This window comes from Bacillus rossius (genome assembly GCF_032445375.1).
Source record: "Bacillus rossius redtenbacheri isolate Brsri chromosome 4 unlocalized genomic scaffold, Brsri_v3 Brsri_v3_scf4_1, whole genome shotgun sequence".
NCBI classification, from domain to species: domain Eukaryota; kingdom Metazoa; phylum Arthropoda; class Insecta; order Phasmatodea; family Bacillidae; genus Bacillus; species Bacillus rossius.
The window spans coordinates 5,509,777-5,529,612 of record NW_026962010.1 but is presented as its reverse complement, the minus strand read 5'-3'; the positions used below and the strand labels follow the sequence as shown (position 1 = coordinate 5,529,612).

The following is a 19,836-nucleotide window of genomic DNA, read 5'->3' as shown; positions in this document are numbered from 1 at the left end:
TGTTTCCACACATATCCAATAAATTACTTAAGATGTACCTACTTGATTCTCATTGTGGACTTATTTATTAATTTTTTTAAAAAAATATTTAATTCCTTATTAATTCACTCCTCGTATCATGATCGCTCCAAAACTCACACTGTCTTTTTTTTTTTTTTTTTTACAGGGTTATTTTGGCGTTTTTTGCGTTCCAATAATACATAGTATATTTTTCTTTGTTCTGCAATTCAATTTATCATTGGTCAACTTCCATGAAGTCATAGATTTCCCTTACTTAATTTCTAACCAATAGTAAGACCAGTATCTGATTTTGAACTTGACACAAAAAAATGAGTTTTCTACATAAATGAGTAGATGCAGCATTTTTGATATGCCACACCACAAAATATATGGCATGGTTATTATTGTGACCTTACAAATGGCCACTATTCTTTAACTGAAGCTCAACAGTCTGATACATTGATGTAATGCTGCAGAAACATTACTGTGTTTAGTAAGATGACATATTTTCTTTGAAGTATCTGAAACTTTGTGTGCTGTGTGGGTTGTTCATGGTGCTAGCGACTGATGAAACTGGTGATGTTTTGTTTTAGTGGACCTGGTGAACATGTCTGTCGCCATCGAATCGTTTGACTCTCACGGACTGCGAGCGCAGAACGACAAGCTGATAGATGTCCCCGACATGGTCACAGTCCTGGCGTCCACGTACGAGTCGGCAGCCCCGGACAACCCTACGCTTGTAAATGTTCCTTTATGTGTCGATATGGCAATCAACTGGCTGCTCAACGTTTACGATAGGTTTGTATCGAATTTTTGACGTGATAACGTCTTATGAACTGATGAACGCCTGCTGCACGCACAAAAAAGCATGACTCATTGTCACGTTCCGCCTGAGCCGAGCGTGCTAGAACCGGCCAACCACCGTGCGAGAAAATCTTATATAATATCAAACAGGTTAAGGCGGGCTTTTTAACTAATTGATCGTGATTATATTTAAACAAATTATTTAAATTAAATTTGCTAAAACTGTAAATAATATTTGAAAATTAAAAAGTATGCAATTTTTCATCAATGTTTTCTTATGACGTTATCACGTAAATTTATCGTCCATAAACAGACTTTACAGACAACCCCCTTTTATTTGATTTTATTTTGCTATAAAGACTCATGTTAGACACTCTTTAGGACATCTTGTGTAAAAAATTTTCTTTTAACATGTTGCTATTTTTTAATGCATGTAAAGTAGGGAACATTTTGTATCGGGAACCCATGTCCGGAAAAGTACTGTTTTCCTGCTACAAACCAAATACCACCATGTGTGAACATGTCCTGTGTCTGTGACATCAGTGCAATAGAGTGGGTCCATCTGCGGTGAGAGTGTGTGCAACCGTTGTGGTACTCTCTGCATGTCCTTTTCAACTGTGTGGAGTACAGTCTTAAAGACAGGGGGTGCAGGCGATGAGTACGCGCTCCTGAAACCATCACTCAACACCGCCCGAGATGGTGTGCGATGGTGTCTGGCAGTGTGCAACTGTGCCTGATGCAGCGGACACACAACCCCCGATTACACTTCACTTCTCCGTGCAGTAGCATCATTCCATCATACTCGTCACAAGACTATCAGCTCAACACCGATAGTGAACGGCTTGCGTGACGGGTTGCAATCATGTGACGACAGCCAATCCTCCTCGAATGACGTACGTCCTCCGCCAATTGACGCATGGCATGGAGGACATATATGCACGTGTGGTGGTATCTGGCTAGTAGCTGCATTAACAGACACGGTTCATTTACAAAATGTTCTTCCTGTATTAATGAAAAGTGATAAAAATTAGAAAAGAAAACTTGTAGAGCTAAATAGATTATCAATACATTTTTTTTGGTTTTCAAGGTAGAAGAAACAGTAGAGATAAACAGATTATCAAGCCATTCTTTATTTTTGTTTTTCAAGGTAGAAGAAACCTGATTGGTTATGTTAATAAGGATGAAATTATTTAATTAAAATGAGTGACACTGTAGTGTGGGTGCTTTTGTTTTAGGTTTATTCACAAGACATTATTGACTGTAAACAAAACATTATCCTTTTACTTCGTATAGATACCTAATATAATATACTCTCTTTATGCATTTTTTTTTTTACTACTTTAACTTCTTGGATTGCCTTGATTCAAACCTGGATATCAATTTCTGGTATTGCTCAAACTTAAAACTGTGATACATCGTTGTGAGTACCATAAGTAATTTTGTAATATTCAAAACTGTTTTTTAATTAGGTAATGTTCTCATGTGAATGAGCTGCTAATTACATTTTCTCGTTCTGTGTTTCAGTCAACGCACAGGCCAAATACGTGTGCTGTCGTTCAAAGTTGGACTTGTTTTACTGTGTAAAGGACACCTGGATGATAAATATAGATGTAAGTGAAACTGTTTTGTCTCTCTTTTACTGTACCAATGAGTTAATTGAGAATTTTAGACCCTGTTAAAGCTTCCTAATTTTCTTGAAGTTGTTGTAGCATAGTAATAAAGGGGACTGTTCAAGATACTTTTTATACCTACTTGCTGGTGAATGTTACAAGTTTTTAGTAAAGATTCTCTTTCTTGTAACTATTTACATTAAATGCTGTAATAGGTTATTAGTAGGGACAGGTACTTTTCGCGATCGCGAATCACCGTCGTTATTTCGCGAATTTGGCCCTTTTTTTAAGAAAATGTGAATTTTGCGATTTTCCACTGTTCCGTCGCGAATTTGGTCAAAATTTCGTTATTTGAAGCTTAAATTGCCACGAACACATATAATTTAGATATAATTCATCTTCTGTTCATAACACCAGCGCACCAATAAAAAAGACAACAATAAAACACTACATAAAAATACATTTCACCCTGCCGACAACATTACTAGGCAAAACAAGGTAAATAATTTATTTTCTCCAGCCATAACCACAAAAACCACATTCTGTGCCAATAATATCACGGCGAGGTTAACGACCACAGATGACGGTAATTCAGGACCGTTTATATTTTGCATTTTAATATTACAAGCTTCAACATTTGTTTCTCGTGCCATTATCAAAACAAAACGCGTTACTCAATTTACGTGTTACCAACGTAGCAGTACGAGAATGTGAGAAAGAACACGAACGTTTACGAACAATCGATTGTTGTTCAATCATACGATCAATCGTGTTCGGTAGATAAAATCGATACCGCGTTTTGATAGCAACGAAAATTACAAGTGTTTTTTTTTTATTCATAATTTACTCAACCATAAAATACTTCAGGCAATTTTAAACTGCAACAAACAAATTTATGGATGTATGCATTTTTTTTTTCTTCGGTTGTGTTAGGTTACTACACATGCGTGCATTTATTATTGTTCCGGTAGCTTACAATTCACGTAGTTTCGGTTCCCTACCACGTTCGTGCAACTTTGGCTCTCTCTCAAAAATTGAAATTTAAAAAAAATCTAATGGTTAGGTTAGGTCAATCACAACATGCTTGAACTTCTGATTTAGCGGCTGAAGTGGCGTTAATACCAAAACGCAAAACTTCGGAAATCTTCGGAAATTCTTGCAGGGAACCAAAACTACGTGAGTGGTAGGCTTCCCTTATTGTTCGGTGGCTATTCGTTGCGGTAACTGAACGAATATCGTGTTGACAGTTTTCTCGCTGCTTCGCGATGCCGAAGTATGACATAAACGCACTAGATAGGGCCAAAGAATTTTCTTCTGATGGTCTCTATTCGACAGATAAGGCAGTTTTGAGGTGTTCCTCAAAGCGAATATCCCACTTCATAAATTTCAGGACCCCACTATTTTAAGCTGAATGAATAAATACGTTAAAGGTTTGTATTTATGCCTACATCAATATCAGTAATCATGGAGCGGCTTAAATTTAGAAGCTCTCAAAACCAAACCCAACTTAAGCGAGTTGGAAATGGGCATTTTAAAACTAACCTATGCTAAACTGACCAAATATAAAATAAGACTTACCTAAACCAACCAAACCTAAAACTAAACAAACCTAACTTTTTTGGCCTAGCATACCACCTGAGTTATTAATATATTTTATTGACAAACCTTCCCTCAAAACCCCAAAAGTTTTGACTTTATGGAAGAGTAGCTAATCTCCTGGTCTTTAAAGCTTTTAAGTTTGAAGGGTTTTTCACTTCTAAATGTTGGTTTTAAACATTTTGATCAATCTTAATTGAGTTCATTTAACTTTTTCTTAAAAAAGGTATGCTTGGATACATTTCGCCGCTTTTTTTTCTCACCGCTTTTGGCATTTTTCCTCACCGCTTTTGGTATTTTCGCTCACCGCTTTTCACTAATTTTATTCACCGAAAAGTTCCTGTCCCTAGTTATTAGGTAATATTTATGTTTTTGTTGTGGTGTGCAACGTGACAATTTACCTCAAAGAGTATTGATTAAAATTAATAACTAATTAATCCCGTTACATTCAGGTAACAAAATGTTCACACTTTTGTGAAATGCAGATCAGTTAAGAACCAAATTGTTTTGGCTTGTAATCTAGTAATAACTTAAATCCTTTAAACCTAAACACCATTAGATTGTGGTTCAAAGATACAGAAAACTTTGATGAGCCTTGTTGTTATCAGTTAAATCTACAAAATAATAATTGAATTATGCCTAAATTTTAATATGTTTACAATTATAAAAAAAGACTTTAAATTTTTTGTAATGTTTGCATCACATTCTTGAAAAATAAAGGTAAAAAGGTAAATGCTGGGTAGTATATCACACAGCTTTGCACTGATACTTACGGTGGCAAGATCTCCGATATTAAGAGTGGCCTGGCCTAATTGGTTCCCTACCCCAAGTTCATCAGTTAGTGATGTCGAGGGTAGACTTGGACTCTAACCCTGGCCACAGACACAGACAACTCACCTGATTGGTTAATTATCAGTACAATCTTTCCATAACGGCTGTAAATATGAGATAATTAATATTATCATTAGTATTAATATTATCATTAATATTATCATTAGTATATTTAGTTAGAATATTTAATGGTGGGGATATTACAATATTTTACCAACCGCGATGTAGATTGTGTCACTGTAGTGTTCGCTTATGAAAATATTACTTCATTTTTCCCAGTATGGAAGTGACGAACAGACAAACCCAACGACGATACTAAACAGATTATGTGCACAATACCATAACGGCAGCACAGTTTAACACTGTAGGCTTCCTAGGATAAAGCAGCTGCGATATTTCGGGAACTGACATTTTCTCCCATCATCAGGCACAGATATATGATTGTTATATGTCTGTGTCTACTGTTCTTATTGCAACTGTCTCTCCTCTGCCAGCACACTGTGTTAGTCTATGATGTAATTTATTTATGTATATAATTATTCTTTTTTGTGACTAAATTCCTTTTATGGAATTCTGGGTGCTGTCTAGGCATTTATCATTTAATATCAGCTGATTTTGGCTGCTTGCTCTCCTTGTATTTATGCATTTATCCTTACTGTCCATTCTTAGGGTTTTGCTATGACATTCATTGTAAACCAGCACTGTCACATGTCCAAGAATTGTTTTAAAAATGTCTTCCTCATCGCAAGAACATTCAAAAAAATTTTTTTTTATTTTTGGTTCATGATCTTATTTTAAATGAGCACTTCTTTATGACATTTAGCTTGTACGGATTTGATAAAATTGGGGGGGGGGGGGGGGGGGGGGAGAATAACTTAAATTAATGTTTACATTTAAAATAAAAATATTTTGATTGTAAACTTTTGTACTAAAAGAAAAACCACAAAAAAAAACTATTGAAACCTATTAATAGGGCCCCCTGAAAGTGGTAAATAAAATTTTCAGATTTCGTCATTAAAAATTACCAAAAGTGGTGTTAAAATTCACTTTAAAACACAAAAGCTGTGCTAAAATTCACTTAAAAACACAAAAGCGGTGCTAAAAACTTAAAAAAAAAAAAAAAAAAAAAGTGCGTGTTACCGTAAATATATCTAAAATTATTTAAGTTAAATAATTTTACTTGAACCTACTCATTACTGAATACCCTAAACAAATAGGTTACATATATTTATATTACAATACTTTTGATTTAGACACTGATTATTAGTTCGTTCCCATAAACTAATCTGGAAAACTATTAATCCCTTTAACAAAATCGAGGACGCACCAAAACGCCGAAATGCCAAATTGATCACAACGACGACAGCTAGAAAACTGCTGTGTACCACAATGCCGAAAAATGTCATTACAGGGCTGCCACAAAGGTTGGGTCAGGTCAGGTCAGGTCAGGTCAGGTCAGGTCAGGTCAGGTCAGGTCAGGTCAGGTTAGATTAGATTAGGCTAGGCTAGGCTAGGCTAGGCTAGGTAAGGTAAGGTAAGTAAGGTAAGTAAGGTAAGGTTAGGTTTGATTGTGGTATTTCGGCGTTAAGGTACATTTAAGAAACACACACAAATTCATTCATTTGTTATTTCGGCTTTGTGGTCATTTTTGACATTTGGCGTTATGGTATTTCTGCGTTGTTGTAACGACCCAACAAAATCTATAAAAACTGTTGGCCAACTAATCATCATCGTCACACCATTCGAAAATTAATGTTTGTTTACATTTTTCCGCATTTTGGCGCGATTTAATCTGCTTGATACTACGACGCTGTTCCAACTAAATGCCAGCGCCCCCGGCTGACATGATATGGCCACTCACGTAAGGCTGTTCCAAACACCGTTTGCCCAATCATCTGCTTGCTTTTGTATTTATCCGGTGTCGCTGTTCCAAGCTGACGTTAGTGCCCCGAGCGGTGTGCGTACGCTTTAAAACTTTGCCTGTTTGTCTTATCTATCCAAACATTATGCCGGAAAGGAAAATAAACGCCGTAGTTTTGCGTATTTTTACAGTATATTTTTGGGTTTAACATTATAACGTGAGCGTGTGTAAGCTTTTGTTTGCTTTAGTGCATTTATGAATAAATGTTTGGCGGCCATGTTGCGGTGTTCGTTTACCATTGACGAGACACGTATTTTAACCAGTATTTAACTTTTGCGTAAAAACACTGCGATTTCGCATTTTAATACAAAATTTCGTGTAAAAACGCTGTGTTATGGCGATTTCGCGTTAAAACTGTATTTAACGGTGATTTCGCGTTTATCGTCGTTAAATCGCGATTGCGAAAAGAACAGGCCCCTACCTATTAACAGTCATTGTGTTTAGTTACGTAGGTACTAAAAATACACACTGTAGGTATCAGTTATGTTTCGTAGCTTGATAAATACTGAGAAATAATGTGTTACACTTCTGAAAGCATAAAAATTGCTTTGAAATAAAACTGAACCAAGCCATAAACGGATGTGTTAGCTAGTAAATTATAAAACATTGTTTTGACGTCAGCCGAGGCTTCGCCTCGCAAGCCTGGTCCGACTCAACTGTCCAGTTCCCCTCCTTCCCGGCATTCGTACCGCCGACGTATGTAGACGCGCGTGTGTTCAAATTGCGCGCCACGGACTACCGCAAGAGGGCGCTTAGCGGCAGTGCGACGTCACCCAGAAACCAACAACAATTATTATTTAAGTATTAATATATAAAGTAGCTGATGTTTAAGGTTCTGAGCCCGGATGAGGGATTGTATAAATTATAAGAGTGTTTTGTCTCTTCCTTGAAACTAAACCTTGGTGCAGGATCATATAATAAGAATAACGGTTTTGTTCCGGCGGGAAGCTGCTTGCTGCCCACCCCAGTTCCTCTTCGTCATCGGCTGAGACCAGACGTTCGCGTAGTCACTCGAGACGTGTGGCCACGTGTCGCCAACCCCGTGGTATCCGTGTGTGTTAATCAGTGCGGCGTGCCAGACGCCTAGAGCGGGCCGGGTCTTAATAAATTAGCTCGAGTGATCAGGGGACCAGTATCTCGCCTCACACGGGCCACGTAACGCCCTGACCGGGAGTCTCAGCCGGGTCCACGTGCCCACTACAAACAGCCTCGGGTGAGCAGTTATGTCCTCAGTTTGTACGGGATTGTGTGTGTTCTCCGTGCAGACTTGTTCCGGCTGATCGCGGACCCGAACCGCCTGGTGGACCAGCGGAAGCTGGGGCTGCTCCTCCACGACTGCATCCAGGTGCCTCGGCAGCTGGGCGAGGTGGCGGCGTTCGGAGGTTCCAACATCGAGCCGTCGGTGCGAAGCTGCTTCGAGAAGGCCGGCAAGGATAAAGCTTATATCGAGGTAAACCGACGCAACCCTCTTTGCTGATGGCTACGACTAGGCTCTTTATTCCAGGATAAGCTGGCACTTCTTTGTTACCACTCACCACCTCCGGCTAGCTCAAAATTAGGTGATGAGTGTACATACAGGTTGGTAGCAGGTCACGAAGAAATTTGTACGCAATGTTTTATATATTACGTGTTTTTTTTTATTCATGTAATAATCACAATATATTCAGCACAACAGAACACGAAAAATAAACACAAGAAAGGAGAAAACACAGAGCCATTGCCCGACCACGGCCTGCTCGGCCCGGCGCTCGAACAACGACTGCTCGGCCCGGTGCTCGGACAATGACTGATCTTACAGCCTTCCTTCCCTTCGTGCGGGCAGTGTCCTGGGCTCGCTGACGTAATTCTCAGCCAATCACGGCACATGGCAACAGAAGCTTCCACAAAATGCTTACTTCTGTTCCCATGACGCAGCAATTTTCTCTCTCTCCCACTCCCGTGACCGTGACACTCACGCCTAGCGTGTGAAACAAAGCCTCGGTCGTGGAAATAATGAAGGAGAATTACGTCAGCACGCCTTCCCACACAAAGAAGCCAGCAAAAGTAAACTTATGCATTTTAAAAATAAAAACAATAAAACCGGTGAATTACATCAACTATAACTTCTGAAAGGAAAATTTTTTACATCTAACCTGAAATATGACAAATAATTAATAACATATTACAGTGAAACCTCTATTTAACAAATCTCAAGGGACCAAAATTTGTAGTGTTTGTTGTAAAGGGGTTTGTTAAATGGAGGTTTCGCACGATATATTTCTAGTCACCATAAAGCTTCACATAAATGGCTAGAACTGTCTTTCTGACTGTTTAATACGATATGAGGAATTAAACATGAAAAAGTACATAGAATACACTTGTTTAATGGCCAACCATTGCTTAGAAATTATCAATTCCCATCCCCAGTGCTTCCTGGCATGCCTTTGTTGATGTTTGATGCCCTAGCCTCCATTTACAAGTCAAAAAGTATCTTGTCCAAATCATCATTTTTACATACTTTCACACGTTTTCGATTTGTCCCTACCAGAGAAGCGTTGTTTTCGATCTGTTCCCGGTTGGATAATATGGTCGAAAGTGTAGACGCCGGGATGTCGAAACGTTTAGCTATATCACTTTTTTTTCCACTTTCATCAACTGCATTTAAAATTTCTAATTTTATTTTAACGTTAATCTGTCGCTGCTTTTTAGGATTAGAATTCATTTTACAGTAGTAACGTGTTGTTTTCCGTAACTACGTGTGGAAATAAATAAACAACAGTGTAAACTGAAAAAACGGAAATTGTACTACACCATAGTTAAAAATATTTGCGTGTGTGCATCTTTAACCATAGAAACGCAAAATACACTAGTTGTTCGTCTTGCCAGAGCGATGGTACGAGAGGTTTCCGCCACTAGCGCTAAATGTACCCGCCATTTTGAACAAAGTGTGGCATGTATACACGACGTGTGTTATCCATGATGCTTTGTTTATTTATTGCCTTCCGCGATGTTGCTTATTATTTTAAGGTTATACGCACGTATTTTTAAGCAGTGAATGCAAAAAAATTAGTGGATGTCTTGTAGGAGATGTTTATTTTTGCGTGTTTTTTCAAAGCGGCAGTTCGTTGTAAAGGGAATTTCACTATTTCGGAACAAATAAAATTCGGTATTTAGAGGTTAAAACAGCATTGATCTTATGGCGGTTCGGCGGGACCAAAATTTTATTTCGTTGTATGGGGTTTTTCGTTAAATAGAATATTCGTTAATGGAGGTTTTACTGTATTATTACTGAATTGCATGGGGTAGCCTGTAATCTGGGTTGTTGTTACATCCTCTGCAAAAAATGTTTTATGGTGAATGTGATTTGGATGCATAAACCTTGGGGTATTGGGTATTTGCTCGCCGTTGCTAACTCTCTCCTGGAATTTTCGAGCCCAATTGTTATAACTCAAACGTATAATCTTCTTATTCTGAACTTAGCCACACACTCAGCTCACTGTTCAGATACTTGCACCTTCTTTCCCTTTCTTAACTCCAGATTAAACATGAGCGCAACTCCTAGTGTTACGTGACGTGGCCGTGATGAAAATAGTCCAACAAGTTCCAGTAAAAAAATTGGAGTCTTAGCTCAAATGTTATGGTTAATTCTGCTGCGTGTGTCTAGCTGCCACGCTCCTGCTTATGCCTCGCCATTAAAGTATCATACATCCAAAATGCAACACCATCTTGCTACATAATTTCCACTTAAATTGTGTAGCCAACAAAAATTAAATTGATATCTTATTCCACAATAATTTTTATGTTACCAACTTGTGACTCTTCTAAAATACTCTTCAAGTCCAAAGTAGAATATTGAAGTGTTTATCATACCACAGTTTCTGCTCGGACGGCGTTATGACATAGGTGGCTTCGTCCTAGATCGGACTTCCTTTGGCGGATGGGTTTATCTACCCGGTGGGCACAGCAGTTATTATGCCTAGAACATTCTACTTTGCCCTCGAACAAACATTTTTCTGTACTTCCGTACCACGTGTCGCTCTGTGAGTTTTTTTTAAAATATTTTATGGCAGGTCACGTACACTTCAGTCTTTCTCGTTCTTACATTACAGCTTCTAAACATGGCGCATCGCCGCCAGCAAACACTAATATATTATATTTACATAGCAGGGAGAATGAAACACAACTGTAACATCACAAAAGATGTTTTAATTATTATGTCATTTTGGTTTTGTGGAATAATGGCATTATTTTCACAACATCCTATCTCTACTTGGATTGAGTCTCTTTTCTGGTTGACAAGTCCACCAGAGCAACCATACAAACTCAACATTAACTGGAAAAAAAAAAAAAAAAAACACTCAGGATTTCCTTGCTAGCTGGCGTAAAAAATAGAAATGCTAATTAAATCTTTCAATACAACCTATGTTTATAAGTACGATACTTTGCTCAACGCAGTACTAATGATTATCAAAGTATTGAATGCCCAACTTGTAGCTGAACGTGATAAAATTACTTTTTCGATGTTTGGAAGTAGCATTGTATTGTGTATTACTTGGAAGTCAGTTTTGACAAAGTTATTTTAATTAGAAAATAAAAGTATTGGGTTTGCCGTTATCACGTGATGTCGGATTTCCAGTACATCGCAAACAGTATTACAATTTACTGGGCAGAAATTTGTTCAATAAAGATCAATTCTGCAATGTACTCAAAGTGGATAGATGAAGTTATAGTAGAAAATTATTCTCAAAAATGAATTCCCCCCGTGCAGAAATATTCTGTGCAGGAAATTTAAACAAGAATTTTTCCTGTAATGTGCTTGCAAAATATTAGTACATGTTTTTTGCTCATTACGAATGTCAAATATGTGTCAAGTTTAAAAAAATATATTTGTCAAGTTTTATCTCATTGATTACAAAGAACTCTACTCTCAAGTCGAGAAGTTAGTGTAGTAGCTAGTAAGAGTGTAAGAGTCGGCTGTGTGTCCGCAGGCAATACACTTCCTGAACTGGCTGCAGCAGGAGCCCCAGAGCATGGTGTGGCTGCCTGTGCTGCACCGTCTGTCGGCTGCAGAGACGGCCAAGCATCAGGCCAAGTGCAACATCTGCAAGGAGTACCCCATCGTCGGCTTCCGGTGATGCCTCAGTGATCACTCAGCCCTGGGACGACAAGTCTTCCCCAGCCCGCTCGGCCCAGAGACAACACACCTTGCCCAGCCCGCTCGGCCCAGAGACAACACACCTTGCCCAGCCCACTCGGCCCAGAGACAACACACCTTGCCCAGCCCCCTCGGCCCAGAGACAACACACCTTGCCCAGCCCCCTCGGCCCAGAGACAACACACCTTGCCCAGCCCGCTTGGCCCAGAGACAACACACCTTGCCCAGCCCGCTCGGCCCAGAGACAACACACCTTGCCCAGCCCGCTCGGCCCAGAGACAACACACCTTGCCCAGCCCCCTCGGCCCAGAGACAACACACCTTGCCCAGCCCGCTCGGCCCAGAGACAACACACCTTGCCCAGCCCGCTCGGCCCAGACACAACACACCTTGCCCAGCCCGCTCGGCCCAGAGACAACACACCTTGCCCAGCCCCCTCGGCCCAGAGACAACACCCCTTGCCCAGCCCGCTCGGCCCAGAGACAACACACCTTGCCCAGCCCCCTCGGCCCAGAGACAACACACTTTGCCCAGCCCGCTCGGCCCAGAGACAACACACCTTGCCCAGCCCGCTCGGCCCAGAGACAACACACCTTGCCCAGCCCGCTCGGCCCAGAGACAACACACCTTGCCCAGCCCGCTTGGCCCAGAGACAACACCCCTTGCCCAGCCCGCTCGGCCCAGAGACAACACACCTTGCCCAGCCCCCTCGGCCCAGAGACAACACACCTTGCCCAGCCCGCTCGGCCCAGAGACAACACACCTTGCCCAGCCCCCTCGGCCCAGAGACAACACACCTTGCCCAGCCCGCTCGGCCCAGAGACAACACACCTTGCCCAGCCCGCTCGGCCCAGAGACAACACACCTTGCCCAGCCCGCTTGGCCCAGAGACAACACCCCTTGCCCAGCCCCCTCGGCCCAGAGACAACACACCTTGCCCAGCCCGCTCGGCCCAGAGTCAACACACCTTGCCCAGCCCGCTCGGCCCAGAGACAACACACCTTGCCCAGCCCGCTTGGCCCAGAGACAACACCCCTTGCCCAGCCCCCTCGGCCCAGAGACAACACACCTTGCCCAGCCCGCTCGGCCCAGAGACAACACACCTTGCCCAACCCGCTCGGCCCAGAGACAACACACCTTGCCCAGCCCGCTCGGCCCAGAGACAACACACCTTGCCCAGCCCGCTCGGCCCAGAGACAACACACCTTGCCCAGCCCGCTTGGCCCAGAGACAACACACCTTGCCCAGCCCGCTTGGCCCTTAGACAACACCCCTTGCCCAGCCCGCTCGGCCCAGAGACAACACACCTTGCCCAGCCCACTCGGCCCAGAGACAACACACCTTGCCCAGCCAGCTTGGCCCAGAGACAACACACCTTGCCCAGCCCGCTCGGCCCAGAGACAACACACCTTGCCCAGCCCGCTCGGCCCAGAGACAACATCCCCTGCCCAGCCCCCTCGGCCCAGAGACAACACACCTTGCCCAGCCCCCTCGGCCCAGAGACAACACACCTTGCCCAGCCCGCTCGGCCCAGAGACAACACACCTTGCCCAGCCCCCTCGGCCCAGAGACAACACACCTTGCCCAGCCCCCTCGGCCCAGAGACAACACACCTTGCCCAGCCCGCTCGGCCCAGAGACAACACACCTTGCCCAGCCCGCTCGGCCCAGAGACAACACACCTTGCCCAGCCCCCTCGGCCCAGAGACAACACACCTCGCCCAGCCCGCTTGGCCCAGAGACAACACACCTTGCCCAGCCCCCTCGGCCCAGAGACAACACCCCTTGCCCAGCCCGCTCGGCCCAGAGACAACACACCTTGCCCAGCCCGCTCGGCCCAGAGACAACACACCTTGCCCAGCCCACTCGGCCCAGAGACAACACACCTTGCCCAGCCCCCTCGGCCCAGAGACAACACACCTTAACACACCTTGCCCAGCCCACTCGGCCCAGAGACAACACACCTTGCCCAGCCCCCTCGGCCCAGAGACAACACACCTTGCCCAGCCCGCTCGGCCCAGAGACAACACCCCTTGCCCAGCCCGCTCGGCCCAGAGACAACACACCTTGGCCAGCCCGCTCGGCCCAGAAACAACACACCTTGCCCAGCCCGCTCGGCCCAGAGACAACACACCTTGACAGCCCGCTCGGCCCAGAGACAACACACCTTGCCCAGCCCCCTCGGCCCAGAGACAACACACCTTGCCCAGCCCCCTCGGCCCAGAGACAACACACCTTAACACACCTTGCCCAGCCCACTCGGCCCAGAGACAACACACATTGCCCAGCCCGCTCGGCCCAGAGACAACACACCCTGTCTAGCCCGCTCGGCCCAGAGACAACACACCTTGCCCAGCCCGCTCGGCCCAGAGACAACACACCTTGTCTAGCCCGCTCGGCCCAGAGACAACACACATTTCCCAGCCCGCTCGGCCCAGAGACAACACACCTTGCCTAACCCGCTCGGCCCAGAGACAACACACCTTGCCCAGCCCGCTCGGCCCAGAGGCAACACACCTTGCCCAGCCCGCTCGGCCCAGAGACAACACACCTTGTCTAGCCCGCTCGGCCCAGAGACAACACACCTTGCCCAGCCCGCTCGGCCCAGAGACAACACACCTTGTCTAGCCCGCTCGGCCCAGAGACAACACATGTTGCCCAGCCCGCTCGGCCCAGAGACAACACACCTTGCCCAGCCCGCTCGGGCCAGAGACAACACACCTTGCCCAGCCCGCTCGGCCCAGAGACAACACATCTTGCCCAGCCCGCCTGGCCCAGAGACATAACCCCTTGCCCAGCCCACTCGGCCCAGAGACAACACGCCTTGCCCAGCCGCTCGGCCCAGAGACAACACACCTTGCCCAGCCCGCTCGGCCCAGAGACAACACACCTTGCCCAGCCCACTCGGCCCAGAGACAACACACCTTGCCCAGCCCGCTCGGCCCAGAGACAACACACCTTGCCCAGCCCGCTCAGCCCAGAGACAACACACCTTGCCCAGCCCGCTCGGCCCAGAGACAACACACCTTGCCCAGCCCGCTCGGCCCAGAGACAACACACCTTGCCCAGCCCGCTCGGCCCAGAGACAACATACCTTGCCCAGCCCGCTCGGCCCAGAGACAACACCCCTTGCCCAGCCCGCTCGGCCCAGAGACAACACCCCTTGCCCAGCCCGCTCGGCCCAGAGACAACACATCTTGCCCAGCCCACTCGGCCCAGAGACAACACACCTTGCCCAGCCCGCTCGGCCCAGAGACAACACCCCTTGCCCAGCCCGCTCGGCCCAGAGACAACACCCCTTGCCCAGCCCGCTCGGCCCAGAGACAACACATCTTGCCCAGCCCACTCGGCCCAGAGACAACACACCTTGCCCAGCCCACTCGGCCCAGAGACAACACCCCTTGCCCAGCCCGCTCGGCCCAGAGACAACACACCTTGTCTAGCCCGCTCGGCCCAGAGACAACATACCTTGCCCAGCCCGCTCGGCCCAGAGACAACACACCTTGTCTAGTCCACTCGGCCCAGAGACAACACATCTTGCCCAGCCCGCTCGGCCCAGAGACAACACACCTTGCCCAGCCCGCTCGGCCCATAGACAACACCCCTTGCCCAGCCCGCTCGGCCCAGAGACAACACCCCTTGCCCAGCCCGCTCGGCCCAGAGACAACACATCTTGCCCAGCCCACTCGGCCCAGAGACAACACACCTTGCCCAGCCCGCTCGGCCCAGAGACAACACCCCTTGCCCAGCCCGCTCGGCCCAGAGACAACACATCTTGCCCAGCCCACTCGGCCCAGAGACAACACATCTTGCCCAGCCCGCTCGGCCCAGAGACAACACCCCTTGCCCAGCCCGCTCGGCCCAGAGACAACACATCTTGCCCAGCCCACTCGGCCCAGAGTCAACACCCCTTGCCCAGCCCGCTCGGCCCAGAGACAACACCCCTTGCCCAGCCCGCTCGGCCCAGAGACAACACACCTTGTCTAGCACGCTCGGCCCAGAGACAACACACCTTGCCCAGCCCGCTCGGCCCAGAGACAACACACCTTGTCTAGCCCGCTCGGCCCAGAGACAACACACCTTGTCTAGCCCGCTCGGCCCAGAGACAACACATCTTGCCCAGCCCACTCGGCCCAGAGACAACACACCTTGCCCAGCCCGCTCGGCCCAGAGACAACACCCCTTGCCCAGCCCGCTCGGCCCAGAGACAACACATCTTGCCCAGCCCGCTCGGCCCAGAGACAACACCCCTTGCCCAGCCCGCTCGGCCCAGAGACAACACATCTTGCCCAGCCCACTCGGCCCAGAGTCAACACCCCTTGCCCAGCCCGCTCGGCCCAGAGACAACACCCCTTGCCCAGCCCGCTCGGCCCAGAGACAACACATCTTGCCCAGCCCACTCGGCCCAGAGACAACACACCTTGCCCAGCCCACTCGGCCCAGAGACAACACATCTTGCCCAGCCCACTCGGCCCAGAGACAACACCCCTTGCCCAGCCCGCTCGGCCCAGAGACAACACATCTTGCCCAGCCCGCTCGGCCCAGAGACAACACCCCTTGCCCAGCCCGCTCGGCCCAGAGACAACACATCTTGCCCAGCCCACTCGGCCCAGAGACAACACACCTTGCCCAGCCTACTCGGCCCAGAGTCAACACCCCTTACCCAGCCCACTCGGCCCAGAGACAACACACCTTGCCCAGCCGCTCGGCCCAGAGACAACACCCCTTGCCCAGCCCGCTCGGCCCAGAGACAACACATCTTGCCCAGCCCGCTCGGCCCAGAGACAACACACCTTGCCCAGCCCGCTCGGCCCAGAGACAACACCCCTTGCCCAGCCCGCTCGGCCCAGAGACAACACATCTTGCCCAGCCCGCTCGGCCCAGAGACAACACATCTTGCCCAGCCCGCTCGGCCCAGAGACAACACACCTTGCCCAGCCCGCTCGGCCCAGAGACAACACCCCTTGCCCAGCCCGCTCGGCCCAGAGACAACACTTCTTGCCCAGCCCGCTCGGCCCAGAGACAACACATCTTGCCCAGCCCGCTCGGCCCAGAGACAACACCCCTTGCCCAGCCCGCTCGGCCTAGAGACAACACCCCTTGCCCAGCCCGCTCGGCCCAGAGACAACACATCTTGCCCAGCCCGCTCGGCCCAGAGACAACACATCTTGCCCAGCCCGCTCGGCCCAGAGACAACACATCTTGCCCAGCCCGCTCGGCCCAGAGACAACACCCCTTGCCCAGCTTGCTAGGCCCAGAGACATCACCTGTATTGCATTTCATAGAGATGCTGTGGAGCCTTATTTTACTGTGGAAGCATACGACCCTTTTCCTTAGAGGATATTTATTTCACGACTACCTTACAACACATTCCTCTAGCTACAACATGGCTACCGGAAAACAGCATAGACTACAACAATAAAACGAGGAAGTCATTTCTCTTACAGTTTTCTTGATGATTACAAATTTACTCTTCAACAGGTGCCTTAAGTGTTTAGTGCTTGTAGTCTTTTTATGTGTAGTTTATTAAAAGGGTAACAATTCAAGTATTCCTACAATTCTTAATTTAATTAGTCAAGATAATTTAAAGTATCAGAATTAATATATTTTTTTATCATTATCAGCATATTAGTAACTTTTTAACTAATATGGCAGAAATTTGAAAAATTTTTTCCAATATTTTTTTTATCTCTTTTTTTAGAAAGAGAATTTTTATAATGGTATGTGATGCTAAATAAATTTGAATATATTTAACTTTATTTTTTAATTTTTATGCTCTTGTTTAATCAAAGCCATATTTGATCTGTTTCAGATATCGTTGCCTGAAATGTTTCAATTTTGACATGTGCCAAAATTGTTTCTTCTCTGGTCGGAAAGCCAAGAACCACAAGCTTACGCACCCAATGCAGGAATATTGTACAGCAGTAAGTTTTCAAAGGCATTTTTCTAATGTGGATTATTTTGTTTTCATGTTTTTGTATAGTTTCATTAAAATATTTGTGGGTTTTTTAAAGAGCAATGAGTTTTTTTTAATTTCCAATTCATTAAAATACTTTTCGTATTGACATTATATGGTTGCAGGTTGTGATGTTAAAATAGTTATTGTTTGGTTACTATAAATAGTAGTGTTATACAACTGTTATTGTGTATTGATGTGCTTTTAAAGCTCATTTTATTAAGAAAATTTAAAATGTTTATAATATACTTATTGTAGTTTTTGGCATACAATACGAGATCAGCTTTTGTATTGAATATCGGTACTAGCTATCTATTGATGCTTTGGAAGAAAAAAAATTACATTTCAGACAAAAATATCTTCTTTCAGAAGTTTGTTTGCTGTGTTGTGAATCTATGATGTACTGTGGGCCTTTCATTCTAATGTGGTATCTCTTTCGAGTGTTTTGAAGTGATAATACCATGATTTTCGTTTTCTGGGCAGTGTAACAATGCAAAATTTTAACACTTAAGGAAATATTTTGTGTGGGAAATTTAAACAAGAAGTTTTCCTATAAAGTGCTTGCAAAATATTAGTACATGTTTTTATGCTCATTACACATGTCAAAAATGTCAAATATCGATGTTTTTTTGTGATGTTATCACGTAAAATTATCGTCCGCAAACTGACTTTACAGACAACCCCCTTTTTTCCCAGAGTCAGACCCCTTGGAAGGGTGCTGAAATGTTACCAGCAGATGCACTTACAGAAAATCAGTATGAAAACTGATAGGAAATTGGTATCTTGTGGGGCTGTCTTTATCAGTAGTAATAATTGTGAAATGCTTTTAAAATGCAAAATTCAGAATATATTTTTTTATAACTCGGGTTAAAAGGGGGGGGGTTTGTCTGTAGTCGGTTTACGAACGATAATTTTGCGTGATAACGTCACAAGAAAACATTGATGAAAAATTGCATACATTTTTATTTTCAAATATTATATACAGTTTTTTTTGCAAATTTAATTTAAATCATTCACGAACAATTAGTTAAAAAAAGACCGCCTTAACCCGTTTGATATTACAGGAGATTTTCTCGCACGGTGGTTGGCCGGTTCTTGCACGCTCGGCTCGGGCGGAACGTGACAATTTTTTGTACGTGCAGACCGCGTTCATCGATTTATAAGACGTTATCACGTCAGTAAATTTATGATGATTTATTGTGTAATGGTGTTAAAATCTGTGAATAAATTAGTGAGAAGTGTTGATGAAATTTGCCAGTATTTGTAATCACAAGCGGTGTGTGTGGAGACTGTGGCCGCTGTGGTGTGGCAGGCAGAGTGGGGCCCCGCCGAGCCCAGAGCTAAGGTGCAGGTGTGTGCTAGAGGGTGTGTGTGTTGCAGACGACGTCCGGGGAAGACGTGCGGGACTTCACGCGCGCGCTCCGCAACAAGTTCAAGTCGAAGCGCTACTTCAAGAAGCACCCGCGGGTGGGCTACCTGCCCGTCCAGACGGTGCTGGAGGGCGACGCCCTGGAGAGCCCCGCCCCCTCCCCTCAGCACTCCACCCTCAGTCAGGACATGCACTCCAGACTAGAAATGTACGCATCGCGGCTGGCAGAGGTGGAATTGCGCACCCGGAGTAATTCCACCCCTGACTCGTATGTATCACGCACGTCGGGTTGGTTGCCCGTCTGCCACACCTCTCGCAACCTGAGTGTTGACTGCTCTGACTTGGCGTAGTGACTAGTTGACTGCAGCAGTAGGCGTGAGCCAGTTGCCGGAATGCCGAACCTTTCCTCCCGTGTGCCCGCAGTGGAGCCTCTCTTTATCACCGTCCGTTCATCGCTGAAACATGGCGAGCGAGTCTGCAGGAACCGTTCTCAAAGGGGGGTGCCTCCCATTTTAGGTCATGATTTTAGGTCATTAATCACTGATCAGCTTTTAGACTTTTCAAATTGTTTAACTTTCACGAAATGAAAAATATACACAGCACATACATGTTGCAT

The 19,836-nt window shown here is 45.6% G+C and overlaps 1 protein-coding gene across 1 annotated transcript in view; it reads left to right on the top strand.

Moving 5' to 3' along the window:
* Window positions 1-19,836, top strand: part of LOC134541655 (dystrophin, isoforms A/C/F/G/H-like) — a 935,715-nt gene that overhangs the window by 894,771 nt on the left and 21,108 nt on the right. The window contains exons 63-68 of the mRNA XM_063385245.1: window positions 594-798; window positions 2,329-2,414; window positions 8,028-8,212; window positions 11,730-11,872; window positions 17,708-17,819; window positions 19,232-19,488. Coding sequence (XP_063241315.1) covers window positions 594-798; window positions 2,329-2,414; window positions 8,028-8,212; window positions 11,730-11,872; window positions 17,708-17,819; window positions 19,232-19,488 — 988 coding nt within the window. The remainder of the gene's footprint in view (window positions 1-593; window positions 799-2,328; window positions 2,415-8,027; window positions 8,213-11,729; window positions 11,873-17,707; window positions 17,820-19,231; window positions 19,489-19,836) is intronic.